The following is a 17404-nucleotide window of genomic DNA, read 5'->3' as shown; positions in this document are numbered from 1 at the left end:
TTTTTTTCTAATTTTCTTAAAATAGTCTATAAAAAGAAAAATGCTCCTGGTTGTCAAGTTTTCAACACAATAAGCTTCTAAATTGATCTAGATCTATCTAGTTATAAAACAATAGTGTAGATTAGAAAAAGAATCTTTAAATTTAAGATTTAGATCTATTTAATTATATTTATTTGAAAGAATATTTTAGATACCTAGATTTACAGATTTTAGCTTCGACATCGACTGACCAAAAGAACTCCCAAGAATACAGATCTTTATTATATTTTATGTTAATAAGCAATGATATAGGTATAAAGAAGTGATTCATTCAATTTTACATGTTTTAGTGTACACTAATTTTATTTTTCTCATGTAAAAAACGGATATTATTGATACACTAATTTTATTTTTCTCATGTAAAAAACGGATATTATTGATAAAATGTCATCCTGACCTTAGTGAAATTCTAGTACCTGATAAAAGTGTGCTAAGTTTTAAAATATCGTTGACTCGTTTAATCATAATAAATTTGGTATCATTGGAAAGCTGAATGAATTTTCTAAGTGTATGGTTTAAAACTAAAGATGTACGGAAACCTTTTTTTATTTTCCTTGTTATTTGAAAATTTCAAAATTTTCTGATTAAGGGGACATACGAGTCGGAAAATGACGAATTTTTAATTTTTTTTTTCGATTTTTTTTTCTTTCAGATTTTGAAAATTTAACCTTTTTTTTATATGAATCATATTATATTTTAGCATAAAAATGTTTGTAAATATGTGTATTTTGACTTTGAACATGTACACCTTTTGGTGATTATTTACAAATTATCGAAATTTATCAATGTTTACACCTTGGATACGATATTACCAATCTAACAAAGCTAGGACCATGATACATCAAAAGAAAGGTCACGATCCGATTTATATGTTTATCTGGGGTTCAAACTAATGGATTTATATGTTTTTTTGTAATTCGTATTTTTCCGAGCTATATAATCTACGGAAACTTCCTTATATGGCACATCAGCAAAACTCGGAAAAAATCGACTAATCAGAATGTGCCGTTTCATCCGGAAAAGGCGTTTCAAAATAGCCGACAGCGTAAACACATTCTTGTAGTGAAAGTCACTGAAAGCCTTGCACAAGACAGTTTCAGTTGTTTGGTATTTGTAAACATCAAAGAAAATATCTTTTACATTAAAATGCCTCGACCAAAGGGACGAAGAATGCTAGAGAAGCTCAATAAAGCAAGAAATGTTATGCTATCTGACAAGCTGCGTGGAAATTCGTCTAGGTCTAGTTTAGATCCAGCATCAGAAGGACAACGTGGTGCATCCAGATCGAAATTAGACCGTCTTTCAATAAATACTGATGTTCCAAGTGATCTAGATCTACAAGAAACAGAGCAATTATGGACTATTGCTAATACTAATCAGCTTACTGATTTGATGTCGGATGCATTATGCCCTAATTGTTTTCAGTCAAGTTTGACTATTAGAGTTATAAAAGATGAAAACATGGGGTTCGCATCAAAGTTGAAGTTATGTTGTAGATCTAGTAGTTGTGGATATACTAAATCAAAGTTTTCATCTCCAAGAATACAAAAAAGTAACTGTTCAAATGTTGCATTTGAAATGAACACCAAGATGGTTTTATACAGCCATGAGATAGGAAAGGGTTTCACTTCGCTGCAGACATTTAGCAGCGTCCTAGGAATTTCTGGAATCAGCCAGAGAGCCTTTAAAGACCATGATAATAAAATCACAGGTATGTTAAATTACACAATAATCTACTATTAGAATTATTTCTTTAAAAATTTTAATCTTTACCATATAAAAATTATAGATCTAGACCTAGTAACTATAGATCTAGAATCTAGTCAATCTTTACAAAGTTCTAACTTTTGATAAAAAATACATGTAGTATGATCACTATGATGTAGCCAATGTAGGCTCTCTAGAGATCTAAATCTTTTTTTTTTTTTAAAGTTTATATATATTATATATATATTTATAAATCAATTTAATTAATGTTTTTTGTTTTTTTCTTCAGACTGTGAAGTGGAATCTTAGGACATAGTAATAAAAAAAAATAAAAATTTTCTCACTGGCCGCTAGAGGAACCTCTTATCTTTAGAATAAACTCAAGAAAATGTCATAAAAACACTCAGTTATAAAGCAATGTCTTTTCTTAGGACATGCTTAATTTCAGTTTTGTAAAACCTGAACAGGAAATTGTTTTGATGTCAAATGTGTTTTTAGATCCAATATGGCCGCCTGTGAGAGTACCTAATTTAGAGATTCCTATTTTTTTTTCATTGTGATAATCTAAAAGTTTAATTACTTTTTTTTAATTTCAACCTTAGTTGTTTTTTTTTAAATTATATTTTTGTTTAGTTTAGTTCCCATCACTACTTATTTCTTACTATTTGGATTGTTTGGGTTTAGGAACGGGAGTAAATTTTCATCATTTTCACCCCCCCCCCCCCCCCCCGGACAGACATCCCTGATCTGCCACTGGTCTGGTTTTGTGGCCTATTTCCTTCTTAAAGCTTATAAAGCTGGTACCCAGCATTATTTTTTTCATTTAGATAGGAACAATAAGAACTGCCTAGTTAGATAAAGGATTTTGCAAGTGTTAAAAATGAGGGTGTGGGTAAAAATAAAATGTATAAAGTAGTCAGGAAAGATTGAGAGCATGACATATGTGTGCTTGGTTGCAGAAAGGTATAATGAGTGATTGACAGATGATTGATAGTTTTAGTTATTTGGTGACAAAAGTGATTTTCACAAATTCATCTCATCATTCATTCACCAGGACCTGGAAGCAGGCAGACTTTGCAATTTAAAATACTATAATTATAAGCACTAATAACAAATATATGTATATTAAAAAGAATAAACAAAAAGAATTCAAAAGAAAGGAAAAAGAATGCTGTCCAAAGTAACATTACCATCTCACATTTCTAGCATTGTGATGCTTCATCGTTTTGTTTTGGAAAAGTCAAAATGTTACCATTGTCTTTCACATTGTAGTTTGTTTGTCTGTGATCTTCTGTGCTATGACTGGAGCGGATGTTATGTATGAAGATTCTTTCCTGGTGGAGTGAGTCAGTCAATAAAGATGATAATAGAATCAGCTTACAGTTTTTAATTTTTCTGCTCTGCAAGATGTAAAATTCAAAGATAATGTTAGATAATTAGATCAAATAATATGTTTAACTAAAAGCTGATTTTATTTTGCATTTACAATTCTTGTTTAAAACTTTATTTTTATTCGATGTAATAGTATACTATATAGAATAAAATTAACAATACCAGACTATTAAGAGGCTGTAGCTACTAAAGGCAGCTCAATAAAAAAATTATAAAAAGAAAAATAAGTCCTTTTTTTTTATCTCATGAATATAAATGAGTTGAATTCACTTACACCGAGATGTATATACATGGAACCCAGCAGTTAGGTGTGGGCCAGCATGAAAATGAAACCTTTAGATTGTATTACTTTCACAACAATCTTAAAAAAAAAAAAAAAAAAAAAACAGTAAAATACTGATTTAAGAGAAAAGATGCTCACAAATATAAATATATAATAAAATGTTATCTAAAGAAATGCTCATTCAAAATATTAAAAAAACTAGCTAAGTTTCTTCATTATTTAAAATCTTAATGTTAACAACACAGAACTACATTTTCCTTTATACAACATGATAGTGCCTTTTTTTTTTTTTTTTACACCTACATGACATTTCTCTTAAGCACTTTTTGTTAAAGCAGAGCCCATGCTCATTATATGCCACGTACAAAAAAGTATTGAGCCCTGACCTTTTCTATCTATAAAGGATATTGTGCCATCATGCCTAGTGAGTCATAATCTATAGAGATGGGATAATTTACCATGTTAAAAAAATGGAAAATTTCAACAATGTCATACAGTGCTGTACAGAGAAAACTATGTGGAAATCTAAAACTGAGATCTTCTTCAATTATGAAGTTTTATCAAATTAGGGTAGTGAAATACTAATGAGCAAAATGGGTATTTCTGTCAAAATGTGGAGAATAATTATAGAGGAAAAGAGTCAAGTCTACTTGACAGTGTATTGATCAAACCCAAAAATCTCTTTACCAATAGAAGTGTTTGTCTAACCTCCACATTAGCTTGAAATTCACTTGACATTAGAACTAGTACATTGTAATTTCATAGAGACCTACCAAGGTATGATAAAGCTATTTTGAAAACATTTTATTAAAAACTTTACAATTTAAGAAATATATATATATATATATATATATATATATATATATATATATATATATATATATATATATATATATATATATATATATATACATACATATTTAATACAATTAAGGAAGACCAGTCTAAAAAGGGTTCAAGCTACCAGTGACAGTAAAACAAAGCAGAGATGGGAGACATGCTAAAACAAATTCATACATACATACATGCATGCATACATACATATATATATATATCCTCCTTTGTGGTAGAAGATGAGCACATTTCTCATTTCCTATTTTCATAAACCCCAAACAAACACAAATTCATAGTCTAGCAGTAAATTAAAATAAATGACTACTAAGTCTATGACTTACATTAAATAAAGAAATTAATTTTAAAATTTCTATTTATCGATGTCATTAAATTTATTTTTTTTACAAAATTCTTTAACGGTTGGTGTGATAAGCAACTAGTAGCCCACATGACAAATCATCAAAACAATAATATATTAGAGTTACAAGTATCATTAAAATTATTTGGTAAGAAACTTCCTTTGATACCACTGGGCTTCAAGATATTTTTAAAAGGTCTAAAAACTTACCATTGATTAAAAGAAAATTTGTGACCTGATAGCAGAAATATGCAAGTCGTTCTGGTCAATGAGCTTCTTATAACTCTGGTCAGCAGAAGTTGCTATCACTTCACAATTGAGAAGATCAATAACATCATTTTTCTTCAAAGGTGCATTCTTTTTTTTTACCCAGTATGGTATGCTTTTTATAACCTTTCAATCTAAAATATGGTAATGTAAGTTAAAATTACTTCTTTATTTCATTAAAATCTCAGCAATTGAATAACCCAAAATTTAAATACAGTAATATAATACAGATTTATATGGTAGAAAATATACATATATTACTCTGCTTATTCGACTTTCAACCACAAATAAATATAATCAACTCCATTGACTATGACAAGTTTAAATCTAAATTGAAGTCATTTTTAAAGAATGTACATGCAAGTTGTTTAGTGTACTATTTTGTTTTTCATGTTTGCTTTAATTTGTAAAAAAAATTAACAATATTAAATGAATGAACAAAGACAGTATTGTAAGCATATGAGTTACAAACACATTCTGCACTGCGAAACTTCTGATACCGGTACTAAAAATGTGCATATTTTTTCTTCTATTATTTAAAGGTATTATACTAAACTTTACATTATCTGCCCTATAAATTGCAACCTCTGAAAGGAGTTACATTTTATGTCTTTCATTTCATTTTAATATCATACAAAAATTTAAAAGTACAGGTCATAATTTTCTATTGTTTACTCTATCAAGGATAAACTGTAATAGACACCAAAATTGTAACATGATTTCCAAAATATTCAATAGCTCACACGAGTACTAGATATTGAAATACAAAATAAAGTTAAAAGAATGTTAGGAAAAAAAAAATTAAAATTATAACTACTGGAATGTTGTATGGTAAAAAAAAATTGAAAAGTATTGACTTACACAAAGTGCAACTATTTCCTGTGGAGATTTGCAAAGATAACTTGAACAATCAGACTTGATATAAAGAGAAGTCTAGAATTATTTCAATGACAACGTAGAAATGACAGCTGGATAACATGACGTACAACACATTGAGGTGTGATTGTCCACTGTACCGATGATACAAGAAACAGTGTTGACAAAATATTGCAGAGCAGAAGTGATGGGTACGGCAACATATTAACGAAGTACCGGTAGACCCAATGATGAATAAGTGAGAGATGACTTTTTGATAAACAGTAAATCAGGTGACGTTCAAGTAACAGCTGGATTCAATGTAGAAACATGTAATCTCCACCACTGGTTTTAAAAAGTCCAAACTAGAAATATATATGTATGATGAAGTCCAATTTTTACTAGATTATAGCAAAGCTAATATTTGAAAAATAAATACACAGAATGACAAGTTCAAGTGTTACAGTAAAAGGACAATAGGTTGTGTGATTGTTATGTGAAACTAGTAATTTTTAATACAATCTTTTGACGCTCAATTTTCTTCATTAGCTCTTATTGTTTCTTCTTCCTTAGTGTCGACTGTGGTGTTCTGAATTAAGCAATCTTTTGTAGAGCTTTGAACTTGACAATTTTCTAGTTCCCCAGATTTAACTTTTCTTTTCTTTAATTTATTTAAAAGCTTTTTAATTCTTTCATCTTTTCTCCGAACTGACTCTCTAAGATTTTTAATCAATCTAGATTGAGACTTGAGTTTAGTTCTGTATTTAATCTTATCTTCACTTCTTGCTTGGGACAGGAAAGAGAGGCGCATCTTTAATTTTCTTATACGGGGGTTTAATTCAGCATTACTTCTCAAATTTGATGAAACAGGGTTTTGATCAGTTGGTTGAATAACATCTGAAATTTCTGTAGCTATCCTAGGAATTTGATCAGGGTTAGGAGAAGTTGTGCTTGGTAATTGGTAAAAAATCTGAGAACCAATGTTTTGAATTTCTGTCATATATTTAGTAATATTACTTTTATACCTAGCAAAGGTACACTCAATTAGATAATGAACTTTGCTAATTAAAAATGGGGAAAAAGGGAATCCAAAAGTAGAAGCCAGGAATTCAGCAGCTGCTGTTTGGGACGAATGATTTTGCAGATAAATTAGAAGGACATGTCCCTTGAGGCATAGTTTATTGGGATCATCTGATCCAAGTTTGGAGTAGTCAAAATGTTCAATGAGAAACTTGTACAAAATAGTGTCCTCCACCTTCTTAAGGGATGAACTCCTTTTTTTTCTTTGTCTTGGCATGATAGCAGAAATAGTTCATATGAATACAAAACAGATTGTATGTGTTTGAGTATTACAGGCTTTAAGTTACTTTGTGTTATAAAAGGTTGCAGTGGTCAATCTTGATATCTCTAGGTGAATAATGAAAGAACAGTTTGCTAGTTCACAAGTTCCTCTTAAAAAATACTTCAGTGGTATAGGTAGTAGATTCTGTTGTAGATCCTACATGGGACGAAGTAGTCTAGAAGGGAAAAAAAATAAATAAATAACATATATTTATAGAGAGAGAGAGCATTATATGGATTCTACTGGTACTGAAATCTTATTGTATATCTAGCACCAATCATTTAGAAAACAAAAAGTAAATAGTTTTTATAGACTTTATTAAGTCACTGGAGATGTAACAATGTAGTTATAGTCAAACAGTAAAATTTCTAGATCATAGATCTACTCATGCAGATTACTATAGATTTTATTTAAAAAAAAAGTTTAATTTTCATGAGATTTAACAGTAATGGGAGACTAAGACAAAATTTTAGAAAAATTTTTGCACTTGCATTTGCAAACTGGCATGCAACAGTGACCCAAATAAAAAGCGCACACATTATTTACTCAGAAAATAATCATTTCTTGTGGTGATTTTTCAAGATTATTTGATGAAATGAAAAGTTTAGGATGTTTCCTTGCAAAGGCAATATGTGTTTAATGACAGCTGGGTAACATTACTAGTAACAGTAAAGTTTGAGATCTGCTAGTGTCAATTTACTGATGATACACATATGATATAGTGGCAGAAATATGGTAGTGGTAAAGTAGTAATGATGGGGTGTAGAAATGAAGATTGATCTGACAAGGGAGTGGTGACTTTTTGATTATCAATTATCAGTAAATCTGATGACATTCATGCGATTGCTGGATTTCATGAAAGGTAATGTTGTCCGATGGTATTAACTCTTGGTGGAAAATTTGAAGGCTGTGGTGAAACAAATAGATGGTACATGGGCATAGTTTGTAACCATGATATGGGTAAGTGCAAGGGTAACAGTAAAAGGCTTTATAGTCAGCCTCTTACTAAATATAGATAAATTCGATACAATTTTAGTTTTTTAAATGTAGGAAATGACTGATTAAAACTACTAACTAGACAGGAGATAAGGGAGGTTGAAGTTTGGTACAAAATGCTTTCTCAAAACAATCTGGTTATCCTAAGTGTTCATTTTAATTTCCTCTTTTAAGGGGCATAGCTTTATTACATTAGTGGGACATGTACTTTGAGGCATAGTTTATTGGGATCATCTGATCCAAGTTTGGAGTAGTCAAAATGTTCAATGAGAAACTTGTACAAAACAGTGTCCTCCACCTTTTTAAAGGATGAGCTCTTTCTTGGTCTTTGTCTTAGCCAGATCTTACATATATTACAGATGTTAATTCAAAAATGAAGATAATTATGCCCTAGAAATGTGTCAATCTAGTGATGTATGTTCGTCCATGACTTCTTAGATAATAAAAATATTTCAGATAAATATTAAACCAATATGATTTGTACAAGTATTGAAACAGGCCTAAAATTTGTGTTATAATGAAATATTCCAGTGGACAACCTTGAAATTAGATCTCCAAGTCCCATTTCAAAAACTACTTCAGCAGTATTGGTAGTTGAATCTATTGTAGATCTAGTAATTGAAGTTGCCCAATATAGAAGTAATTAAGTTAAAGTATGGAGTATCTAAAAGTTAAAGCTTTTATTTTGCATCCATCTATATGACCAGTAAGAACTCTAAAACTTCTTGGTCAAAGATCCACTTCTCCTGATGACTATATTATTATCAAACTTTAAGATTAAAAAATCTTACAAATATCATGATATTTATATGTAATACATCTCTAGCAATGATGGAAACAGACTAAATTTTAGAAAATTGTCAATAGACTATTCCTTGTGAACTGGCATGCTACAGTATCCTAAATAAGGAGTTGCTGAATAATGTTAACACTAAACTCAGTGATGGGAACAGACTTTGAAAAAGCTTTAGGAAAAGATAAAATATCTGCATTAAGTTTAATTTCATTTGGAATTTGACATTTTCACCTCATTAAAGACTTCTTGTAACAGTGATGCTAATCCAGAGAAGAAAAAAAAAAGGGTATGCATAAATACCTAACACGATTAATTTAAACTATTTAAATATCTGTATAATATCGATTTTTAGGGACATTAAAATAAAAAATGAAGTTATTTTCTTTATTTGAATACACTAAACATTAACCATTTGATTTCAGGTAAAAAAAAAAAGAGGTAAGAAATTTCAAGTTATTAATCTTTAGCCCTTAAAATGTACACACTTTTTTAAACAAGTAAACTTGAAGAAAAGCACAACAATTACTTACAAAGAACAAAATTTCTTTTGGTGATTTGTACAGATAACTTGATATACAATGTGAAGTTAGGGATGATTTGTTTGCAATGGCAAAGTAAACAGACAGCTGGATAACATGACGTGCAACATATTGATATGTGATAGTGTCAATCTACTGATGCTACAAGGCAAATAATGTTGCTGATTAGTGGTTGAGTGTGACGACACAGAAATGAAGCTAGACTTTCTGATGATTGAGGCATGACTGAATACCAGTAAATCAAATGACATTCAACTGACAACTGAATTTGATGAAGACACAGGTGATGATCTATTGGTGATCAATGGTTTTGATGAAGGGTAAGTTGATATTTGAGGGATAATTTGAAACAGGAAGCACGACAAGGCTCATGTGAAATGTTGTAGGGGTTAAGTGCAAGTGTCATATATAAAAACTACTAATAACATAAGTCTTATTTAAAAAAAAAAAGACCTTTTTATTTATGGATAAAAGGGAGGTAAGCATTTCAATTATCTTCCAAAGTTTTTGTTTCTTCTTTTGTGTTAGAAGTAGTGCTCTGATTTTGAGAAAAATCCTGTTTATCAGATTTAACTTTTCTTTCACTCAATAGATTTGTTATTCTTTCATCTTTTCTTCGAACTGCCTGTCTAAGATTTTTAATTAGTTTGGTTTGAATCTTAATTTTATTTCTATATTTAATTTTTTCTTCACTTCTTGCACGAGACAGGAAAGAAAGACGCATTTTTAATTTTTGAACACGAGGGTGTAGTTCATCATTACTTCTTAAATTTGATGAAACTGGCTTTTGTTCAATTGGCTGAATTATATTTGAACTTTCTGTAGCTTTTGTTGGAGATGAATCAGGAATAGGAGCAGATGAATCAGGGATAGGAGCAGATGAATCAGGGATAGGAGCTAGCTGTTGTGCTTGGAACAGGTAACTCGTAAAATATTTCAGAGCCAATTTTTTGAATTTCTGTCAAATAACTTGTAATTTTCTTTTTATACTTTTTAATTGTATATTCAATTAAATTATGAACCTTGGAAATTAAATATGGGGTAAATGGGAATCCAAAAGTTGAAGCAACAATTTCAGCAGCAGATGTTTTGCAACAATGGTTTTGGAGATAAATTAGGAGGACATGTCCTTTGAGGCATAGTTTATTAGGATCATCTGATCCAAGTTTGGAGTAGTCAAAATGTTCAATGAGAAACTTGTACAAAACAGTGTCCTCCACCTTTTTAAAGGATGAGCTCTTTCTTGGTCTTGGCATAATATCAGAAATAGTTCAGATGAATATCCAATAGATCTTATCCGCATAAGTAATACAGGTCTAAAGTTAGTCTGTGCTATTCTATTGTAGATCTAGTATTACTTACACATTGAAGTAGTCTAGATAGAAAAAAAAAGTATCAAAATATATTTTTATAAATAGTATGTTTAAGAGTATAGACCTATAAAGCATATACAGAATCTACTGGTACAAAAGTATAAAACTAGTGCACATCATCCATTAGTCAAGTAGAAAAACAGGTTCAACAGAATAAATAAATTTAGAAATGATTATAAATCTAAATTATAAAAAAATTTAGCTAAGTTTTAAGTGTTAACATTGCAAGATTAAATTGTTTTGAATCTGATATCTACGAAAAACGAAACAGAAAATGGACACATATATATGTCAATAGTGCAAACTCCAAAAATAATTTTAATATGGCGGCTTGTGTGAGTAGCTACAAACTACAAGACAATAAATCTAGTTTCTCTAGATCTAGAAACTAACATTTCAAGCTTTGCATGTCAAGAGATGTAAACATGAAAACCACATGAATCGCATGACTCAGAAGAAATACTAATACATGTGTAGAGCAATCCCATTGATTTTGGTAATATGATAAATTTTTGACTAATTTTTTTTAATAAAAACTTTTAGAGATAGATAATAGATCTAGAATCTAGATCTATTTAATTAATTTTATCTATTTAGAATTCAAAGTTCAAATTAATGGGAAGTGAATCTGAGTGAATAATTGTCTAACTGTGCAAAGTTTCAACTTGATCCGAGAATGAGAAGTGGGAAAAAAAAATCATAAAATATATAGAACTAGATATCTAGTGTACAAATTTATATTTTTATAGATTTTGACAGAGTATCTAATTTATAGTAAGGGAACATTCAGATAGTATAAATTTGTAATGGCTTAACTTAAAGGGAAACTCCGATGGTTTTGACAATTTTTGATATAATATGTGTTTTGATTTATAGATAATGAATATATTATTCTTTTTTTTTTATTTGCAAGAATAACTTAGTAATTGATGTATTTGGGACATAATTTTTCTGCGCATCCAAAACGGTCAGATTTTCACTGAATTTCAGTGTGACGTCACGACTGAAATCCTATAGATAGGGAGGCGAAAATTTTTTTTTCTTTAGTACATCATTAAAATACTTTAAAAGAAATTTCTAATGGTGTATAAATTATGACTGTATGTTTGACAGTAAGAAAGTTATGATTTTTTTTGTATGCCGTTTTGACCTAACATTGGTTGACATGGAAAAAGTGACGAGAGAGCTTGACGCTGGCTCAGCCGGCGAGACACACCCACAAGGTCAAAAGTTAAAAAGTTGGAATTGAGTTTCGGAGACGATAGATCTACTTATTAAATAAGAAATTTAATAGTAGATCTAGTATTCGTAGTAAATTTCTAGCTCACAAATCTGATTTCATTTATATTTATGAACTTCAGTTGTTTAAAATGTCTCAGTAGACTCAGTAGTATCATTAACTGAATTCTTTGGCCTGGAAATCCAATGCATTGTTGGTACTGCACCTGGTATTAGCTTCATTTTTTTTTCAAATCCAATCTCCACAGCAATGAAGTTGCTGAAACAGCTTCTCTCAAAATGGTTTGAGCATAAATAGGAATTAGTTAATGCCTTTGTAAAAAAAATATTTGCTCTTCAGACGAATAAATTTTTCACATTTTCCCTTTAAAACTTCATCTCTTGGAAACATGAAAAGAGTCTAAAGAGACACTAATTTCTGTGTCAGCATACTTGCTGATTTTATCTTTGTGATTGGAACTACTGCAACAAGCTGAAGAACAGTATTTCTTTATCTTCAAGTAGAAATAGAGGTTTAGATCTAGAATATTATTTATAAACAAAGACCGATTATAAATCAACGTGGAGACTACATCTAGCTGTGAAGCATAACAATAAATGCGATCCAATAGGTCTAGATCTAGACTAGAGAGTTTATCGGTTATATAGGTCTAGATCTAAATTTAGCCAGCACCCTTGTGACGTCGCGTTTTTAAAAATTAAAAACATCTCGCAGAACCCCGTTTTTGGGGGAGGTAAAGAATTTTCTGTCTAATTTATTAAATATAAAATTTTCCGAGCATTTAAATAAAAAATGATATAATGTTTACTATTACAACTTTTTACGCAGAATTTAAATATGTCAATAACTAAAATTTGAAAAACTATCGAAGTTTCCCTTTAAGTAAGGGGGGGTTTGAAGATTTAATTATTTCTAGTTTTACCTTAAAATAATTGTCACAATTATGTAACAAAAAATATTCAAATTAAATAAAAACTAATTAGATAAAGATTAAAGATACACAATCAAGATTCAATGTGCAAGAGATAGATCTAGAAGACAAGTTCTAAGTCAATACTCTTTTTAAAAAATTTTCCCATCATTTTTACAATCTATTTATATAGATCTATCTAGCTAGTCTTACAATTACTGAATTACTTACATTTACCTTGATTGAAAATTTGGGAAAATGATAATAAATATAATAATAAAATTAGCCTTTTTTTTTTTTTTGGCATTTTACTTTTAGAATTTCTCTTGTGTATTAGATTTAGATTCTAGAGTCTAGATCGAGATCTAGAGTCTAGACTTTATAATTAGATCTAGATCTAAATTGACTAAATTCTACAGAGAGAGAGCTCAGCTGAGAAGGGCTAGGCCAGTGTTTCTCAAACTTTTTTGTCTGCCGGCACAGTAAACAAACTACAAAATTTCGCGGCACACCATGAAAAGCAACAGTTGTTTTATAATTAAAAAAAAACCAATGATTTGACCTGTTTTTAAGTATTATATTTAATGTGAAGGGTGTGCCTGTTTTTGAGAGCAAATGCGATCTAATCGAGGCTCCAAAGTCGAAAATCAAACTCGCATTTCATCGTCTATTGTAAGAAGTCTCTCTCTTTTCTTAGACTTCATTTCAGTCAGTGCTGAAAATCCAAACTCACAAAACCATGAAGATGCGAATGGAAGAATTATTTTGATTGCTTTTAAACTGATTGCAGGATATAATTGTTGATAGAAATCCAAAACACATCCAGGCTTTTCTCGGCAAAACTTGACTTAAGATTTGCATCATTTTTTAAATCAATGAGCTGCTCTTCTCCTTCAGTTGTCAGATTTGTAGCTTCATTGTTTCCAAATGGAGAGCTGACCCATCCCTATTCATGACTTCCAACTGTTAGAAAGTAATGCTGCAATGCTGACTGCAGGTGTTTCAAAGTGTCCAGAATTTTGGGGAGGATTTCTTTATTTGAAGCACATTCATTGTAAGTTGGAAAGCAGTCCTTTCGAGATCTTACTTTGCCACAAAGACAATCAATTTTTCACCAAATGATTTTAGTTTTGATGATGCAATGGTGATGGTTTCCGATGGTCCTTGAAGACTTCAATTCAATGAATTTAATTTGTCAAATAAATCAGAGAGAAATGTCACCTTAACCCACCAGATCTCGTCATGAATGGAAAATCCAAAGTCTTTTGTTTCAGCCCCCAAGAATGAAATCAGCTCAGCCTTGAGTTGGATGAGACGCTTTAACACTTTTCCCCTGGACAGCCAACGAATGCTGGTGTAATACAGGAGACATTTGTAGTCTGAATCCATTGCTTCACAAAGTTGTGAGAAAAGTCGGGATACAAGCGGTCGAGATTTGAGGAAGTTTACAACTTCCATCACTTGATCCAGAACAGACATCCAATATTTCGGCAAAGATTTGAAAGCAAGAGCTTCTCGGTGGATCATGCAGTGAACAACTAATACATTTGGATTTTCTTGACGCAAAAGAGTGACGAATCCCTTTCTATTTCCCTGCATGGAAGGACAGCCATCGGTGCAAACGCTGACACAGTTTTTCCACTGTAGTTTGAATAGCAAAATGTTTTCGTTCACCACTTAAAAATATCTTCGCCTTTGGTCGTAGTTGGTAAGTCTTTGCAAAATAAGAATTCGTTGACATATTTTTCATTCTTTATGAACCGAATAAAAGCTAGCAGCTGGGCTTTGCCACTAACGTTAGTGGATTCATCAACTTGAAGAGACCACAGCAGAGACACTTCATCGTCACTTATGTCGAAGTGTTCGCAGATTTGATCTTGTAAATCTGACGATAAGTCTTCAATTCTGCGCAAAATAGTACCATTTGACAAAGGAACTTTTTTAACTTTTTTGGCGGCATCGGGTCCAAGGATAGTTTCAACAACTATTGCTAAAGCTGGTGCAATGACTGATTCAGCCTCTGTGTGTGCTTTCTTGCGTTTTGCTAATAACTGAGCAACCCTACGACTTGCAATCAATCCCTTTTCTGGCAGCTTTAGGTAGTTCGTAAGTTTCTTAGCTTGTTTATTTTGTTGAGCCCTGATGTTTTCGAAGTATTCTTTCGGTTGCGCTTTTACAGCTGGATATTTTGTTTCCAAGTGTCTCTTCAATTTGATTGGAACAAGCGCCTCATTCGACAGAGTTGCATTGCAGATCAGACAGAATGGCAATGGAGCATCTTCAGGTCCAGAAGATATGAAACCATATTCGATGTAATCTTCTTTGTACCTTCGTTTGGTTCCTTGCTTTTCATTTAAAGCTTTCTCAGTTTCATTCTTGCTAACGTATTTCTCCATGGATAACAGTGAATGATGCTTATTGATAATTTGTTACTATTAGTATACACCTACACAATTTACACGAAACAAATCGCTTTTTATTATCGTTACCAATTCAAGAACTGCTAAGGCGGCCTACATTTGAGTCATTATAATAGTAATATATGTATAGTTGACAATTCCATAACCTGAATAGCTAACACCCCTTTCCGTCACTATGGTGCGCTCCACTACTAGTACTGGTCGTTGCAAGTGCGGATGTCATCGCAACGTAAAATAAAAATTGAATAGTATGCAGACCTGTGTAACGCTGCACGTGTAGCGTTCTGAAAACTCCCGCGGCACACCTGCAAATCTTCGGCGGCACACTAGTGTGCCGCGGCACACAGTTTGAGAAACACTGGGCTAGGCAGTCTAAGTCTGTGCCTAGGCCTAGGAGGGAGTGGGGGCCAATCGGAGTTCCAAGTCACGGCAAGTCCAAGTAGACTTAGTGACTTAGTAGTAGATCTAGAACTTAGAAGCTTTAAAGTTTATACAAACATGGTATCTACATATCTAGAATATTCTATAACTACAGATCTAGAGAATCTAGACTAATAATTAAGTTTTTATATAGATCTAGATTGGATTACAATACAATAGACTAAGACTAAGAGTAACTTGATCAGTAAGAGTAGTTTCCCTTTGACCTTACAAAACTGGCGCGGTGTATGGTTATAATGGTTATATAAACTAAATTCCTTTATCATAATCATATCATAATCATGTTCTTGGACTAGATAGATCTAAGGGATAATCTAGATTATTAAGTACGACAATTTAGATCTAGATTTACCTTTTAAGAAGACCTAGACCTATAGATTTAAATCTAGTCTACTATAGATCAGATCTAGATCTATATAGAGCAACAGATATCTTCAGTTCAACGCTGTTTCGCTGCCTGATTGATTAATTGATTTGACAAGGTGCGTGTGAAAGAAAGTTACCGACGACAGGAAGTGTACATTTAATTTTCAGATTGAGACCGACCTATATATTCTTGATCCTAGACATATTTTACATACCTATATAGATTTAGCTGTGATGAAATTGACTAATTCAGTGTTTCCCAAACACTGTTTGTTTGTTTTTCTAAAGAGAGATTAATTCAAATGGAGTCCTACTAGTTGATTATTTCAGTAGTTCATAGAACACCTATTCAAACCTCTTGGAACACAGTTTAGGAAATACTGGGTCTGGGTTAATTGTTTCTCAGACTTGCAACACAGCCACCCCCATACCCCTAAATAAACACAATATGAATATTGTTTGAGCCAACCTTAGCAACTGAGGGTCTGGGAGTATACATTTTAAAAGGCGCTACTCAGAAGATGAAACAACTGCCCAGACTTTACTTTATAAAACTTTCGTAACAGCGTTATTTATTTAGTAAAATTCAAACATTGATTTAGGCAATAACTTCAAAGAAAATAGATTATTTTTGTTCCTTGAAAAAAAAAAAACTTTATCCCTTTCCCCTCTTATTTTGTCAAGACGTCGCGCCCCTCTTTAGAAATGGGGGTGGGACGCTGAGCTGAGCTAATGATTTATCATAAATCACTAAGAACTGTCTATTGCGTAATAGTTCTGGCCAGAACCTCATCATTCTTAATAGACTGAAGACGCCAGGATAATGACATTTTGAAGTATTCTTCTTGTGTCTTAAGTGCTATACTCATAATAGTACAAATACGCAGGTCTAATTAAGTATAACAAAGAAGGAGGTAGCACTGACCCAAATTTTATGAGGAGTAAATATTGCAAACGTACGTTAGTAATTGGACATGATTGTCGCAAGATCATCCTCGTGTTATTTGCAGGGACCTTTTTTTTTATATTTCTAACGCTAAAGGCGTCAACATAACGATGCACACAAGTCGGAGAAATTCCGTTCTGACATTAACAAACTATGAACACTATAAAGTCTCTCAAAGGAATATGTTTTGTTGAGGCTGTAAATGAAGTTGTCTTGTCAATCTACAAGAAGTATTCATGATTCTATGTCGAAGATAGTAATGGTATCTGAGAATCCAGGCTGTCATTATTTTTTGATGAC

General features: G+C 31.6%; 1 protein-coding gene and 1 long non-coding RNA gene across 3 annotated transcripts; one reads left to right on the top strand and one right to left on the bottom strand.

Annotated features, from left to right (window-relative positions):
* The first annotated feature begins 1068 nt into the window (after window positions 1-1068).
* LOC129922780 (uncharacterized) lies at window positions 1069-2370 on the top strand. Its single transcript, XM_056009964.1, has 2 exons — window positions 1069-1750; window positions 2036-2370. The coding sequence occupies exons 1-2, from the start codon at window positions 1186-1188 to the stop codon at window positions 2053-2055; spliced, it is 585 nt and encodes a 194-aa protein (XP_055865939.1). The 5' UTR covers window positions 1069-1185; the 3' UTR covers window positions 2056-2370.
* Window positions 2371-2464: 94 nt separating this feature from the next.
* LOC129922781 (uncharacterized) lies at window positions 2465-11286 on the bottom strand. 2 transcript variants are annotated; one of them, XR_008774640.1, is made up of 5 exons: window positions 9400-11286; window positions 5742-7252; window positions 4824-5014; window positions 3413-3499; window positions 2465-3146 (listed from the first exon to the last, which is right to left on the bottom strand). It is a non-coding gene; the product is annotated as an uncharacterized LOC129922781 (long non-coding RNA). The 2 variants fall into 2 exon arrangements; XR_008774641.1 differs by having other exon boundaries at window positions 10629-11286.
* Window positions 11287-17404: the final 6118 nt, after the last annotated feature.

This window comes from Biomphalaria glabrata, chromosome 14, assembly GCF_947242115.1.
Source record: "Biomphalaria glabrata chromosome 14, xgBioGlab47.1, whole genome shotgun sequence".
Lineage (NCBI taxonomy): Eukaryota > Metazoa > Mollusca > Gastropoda > Planorbidae > Biomphalaria > Biomphalaria glabrata.
The sequence above is the reverse complement of the archived record's forward strand: the minus strand, read 5'-3'. Positions and strand labels throughout refer to the sequence as shown.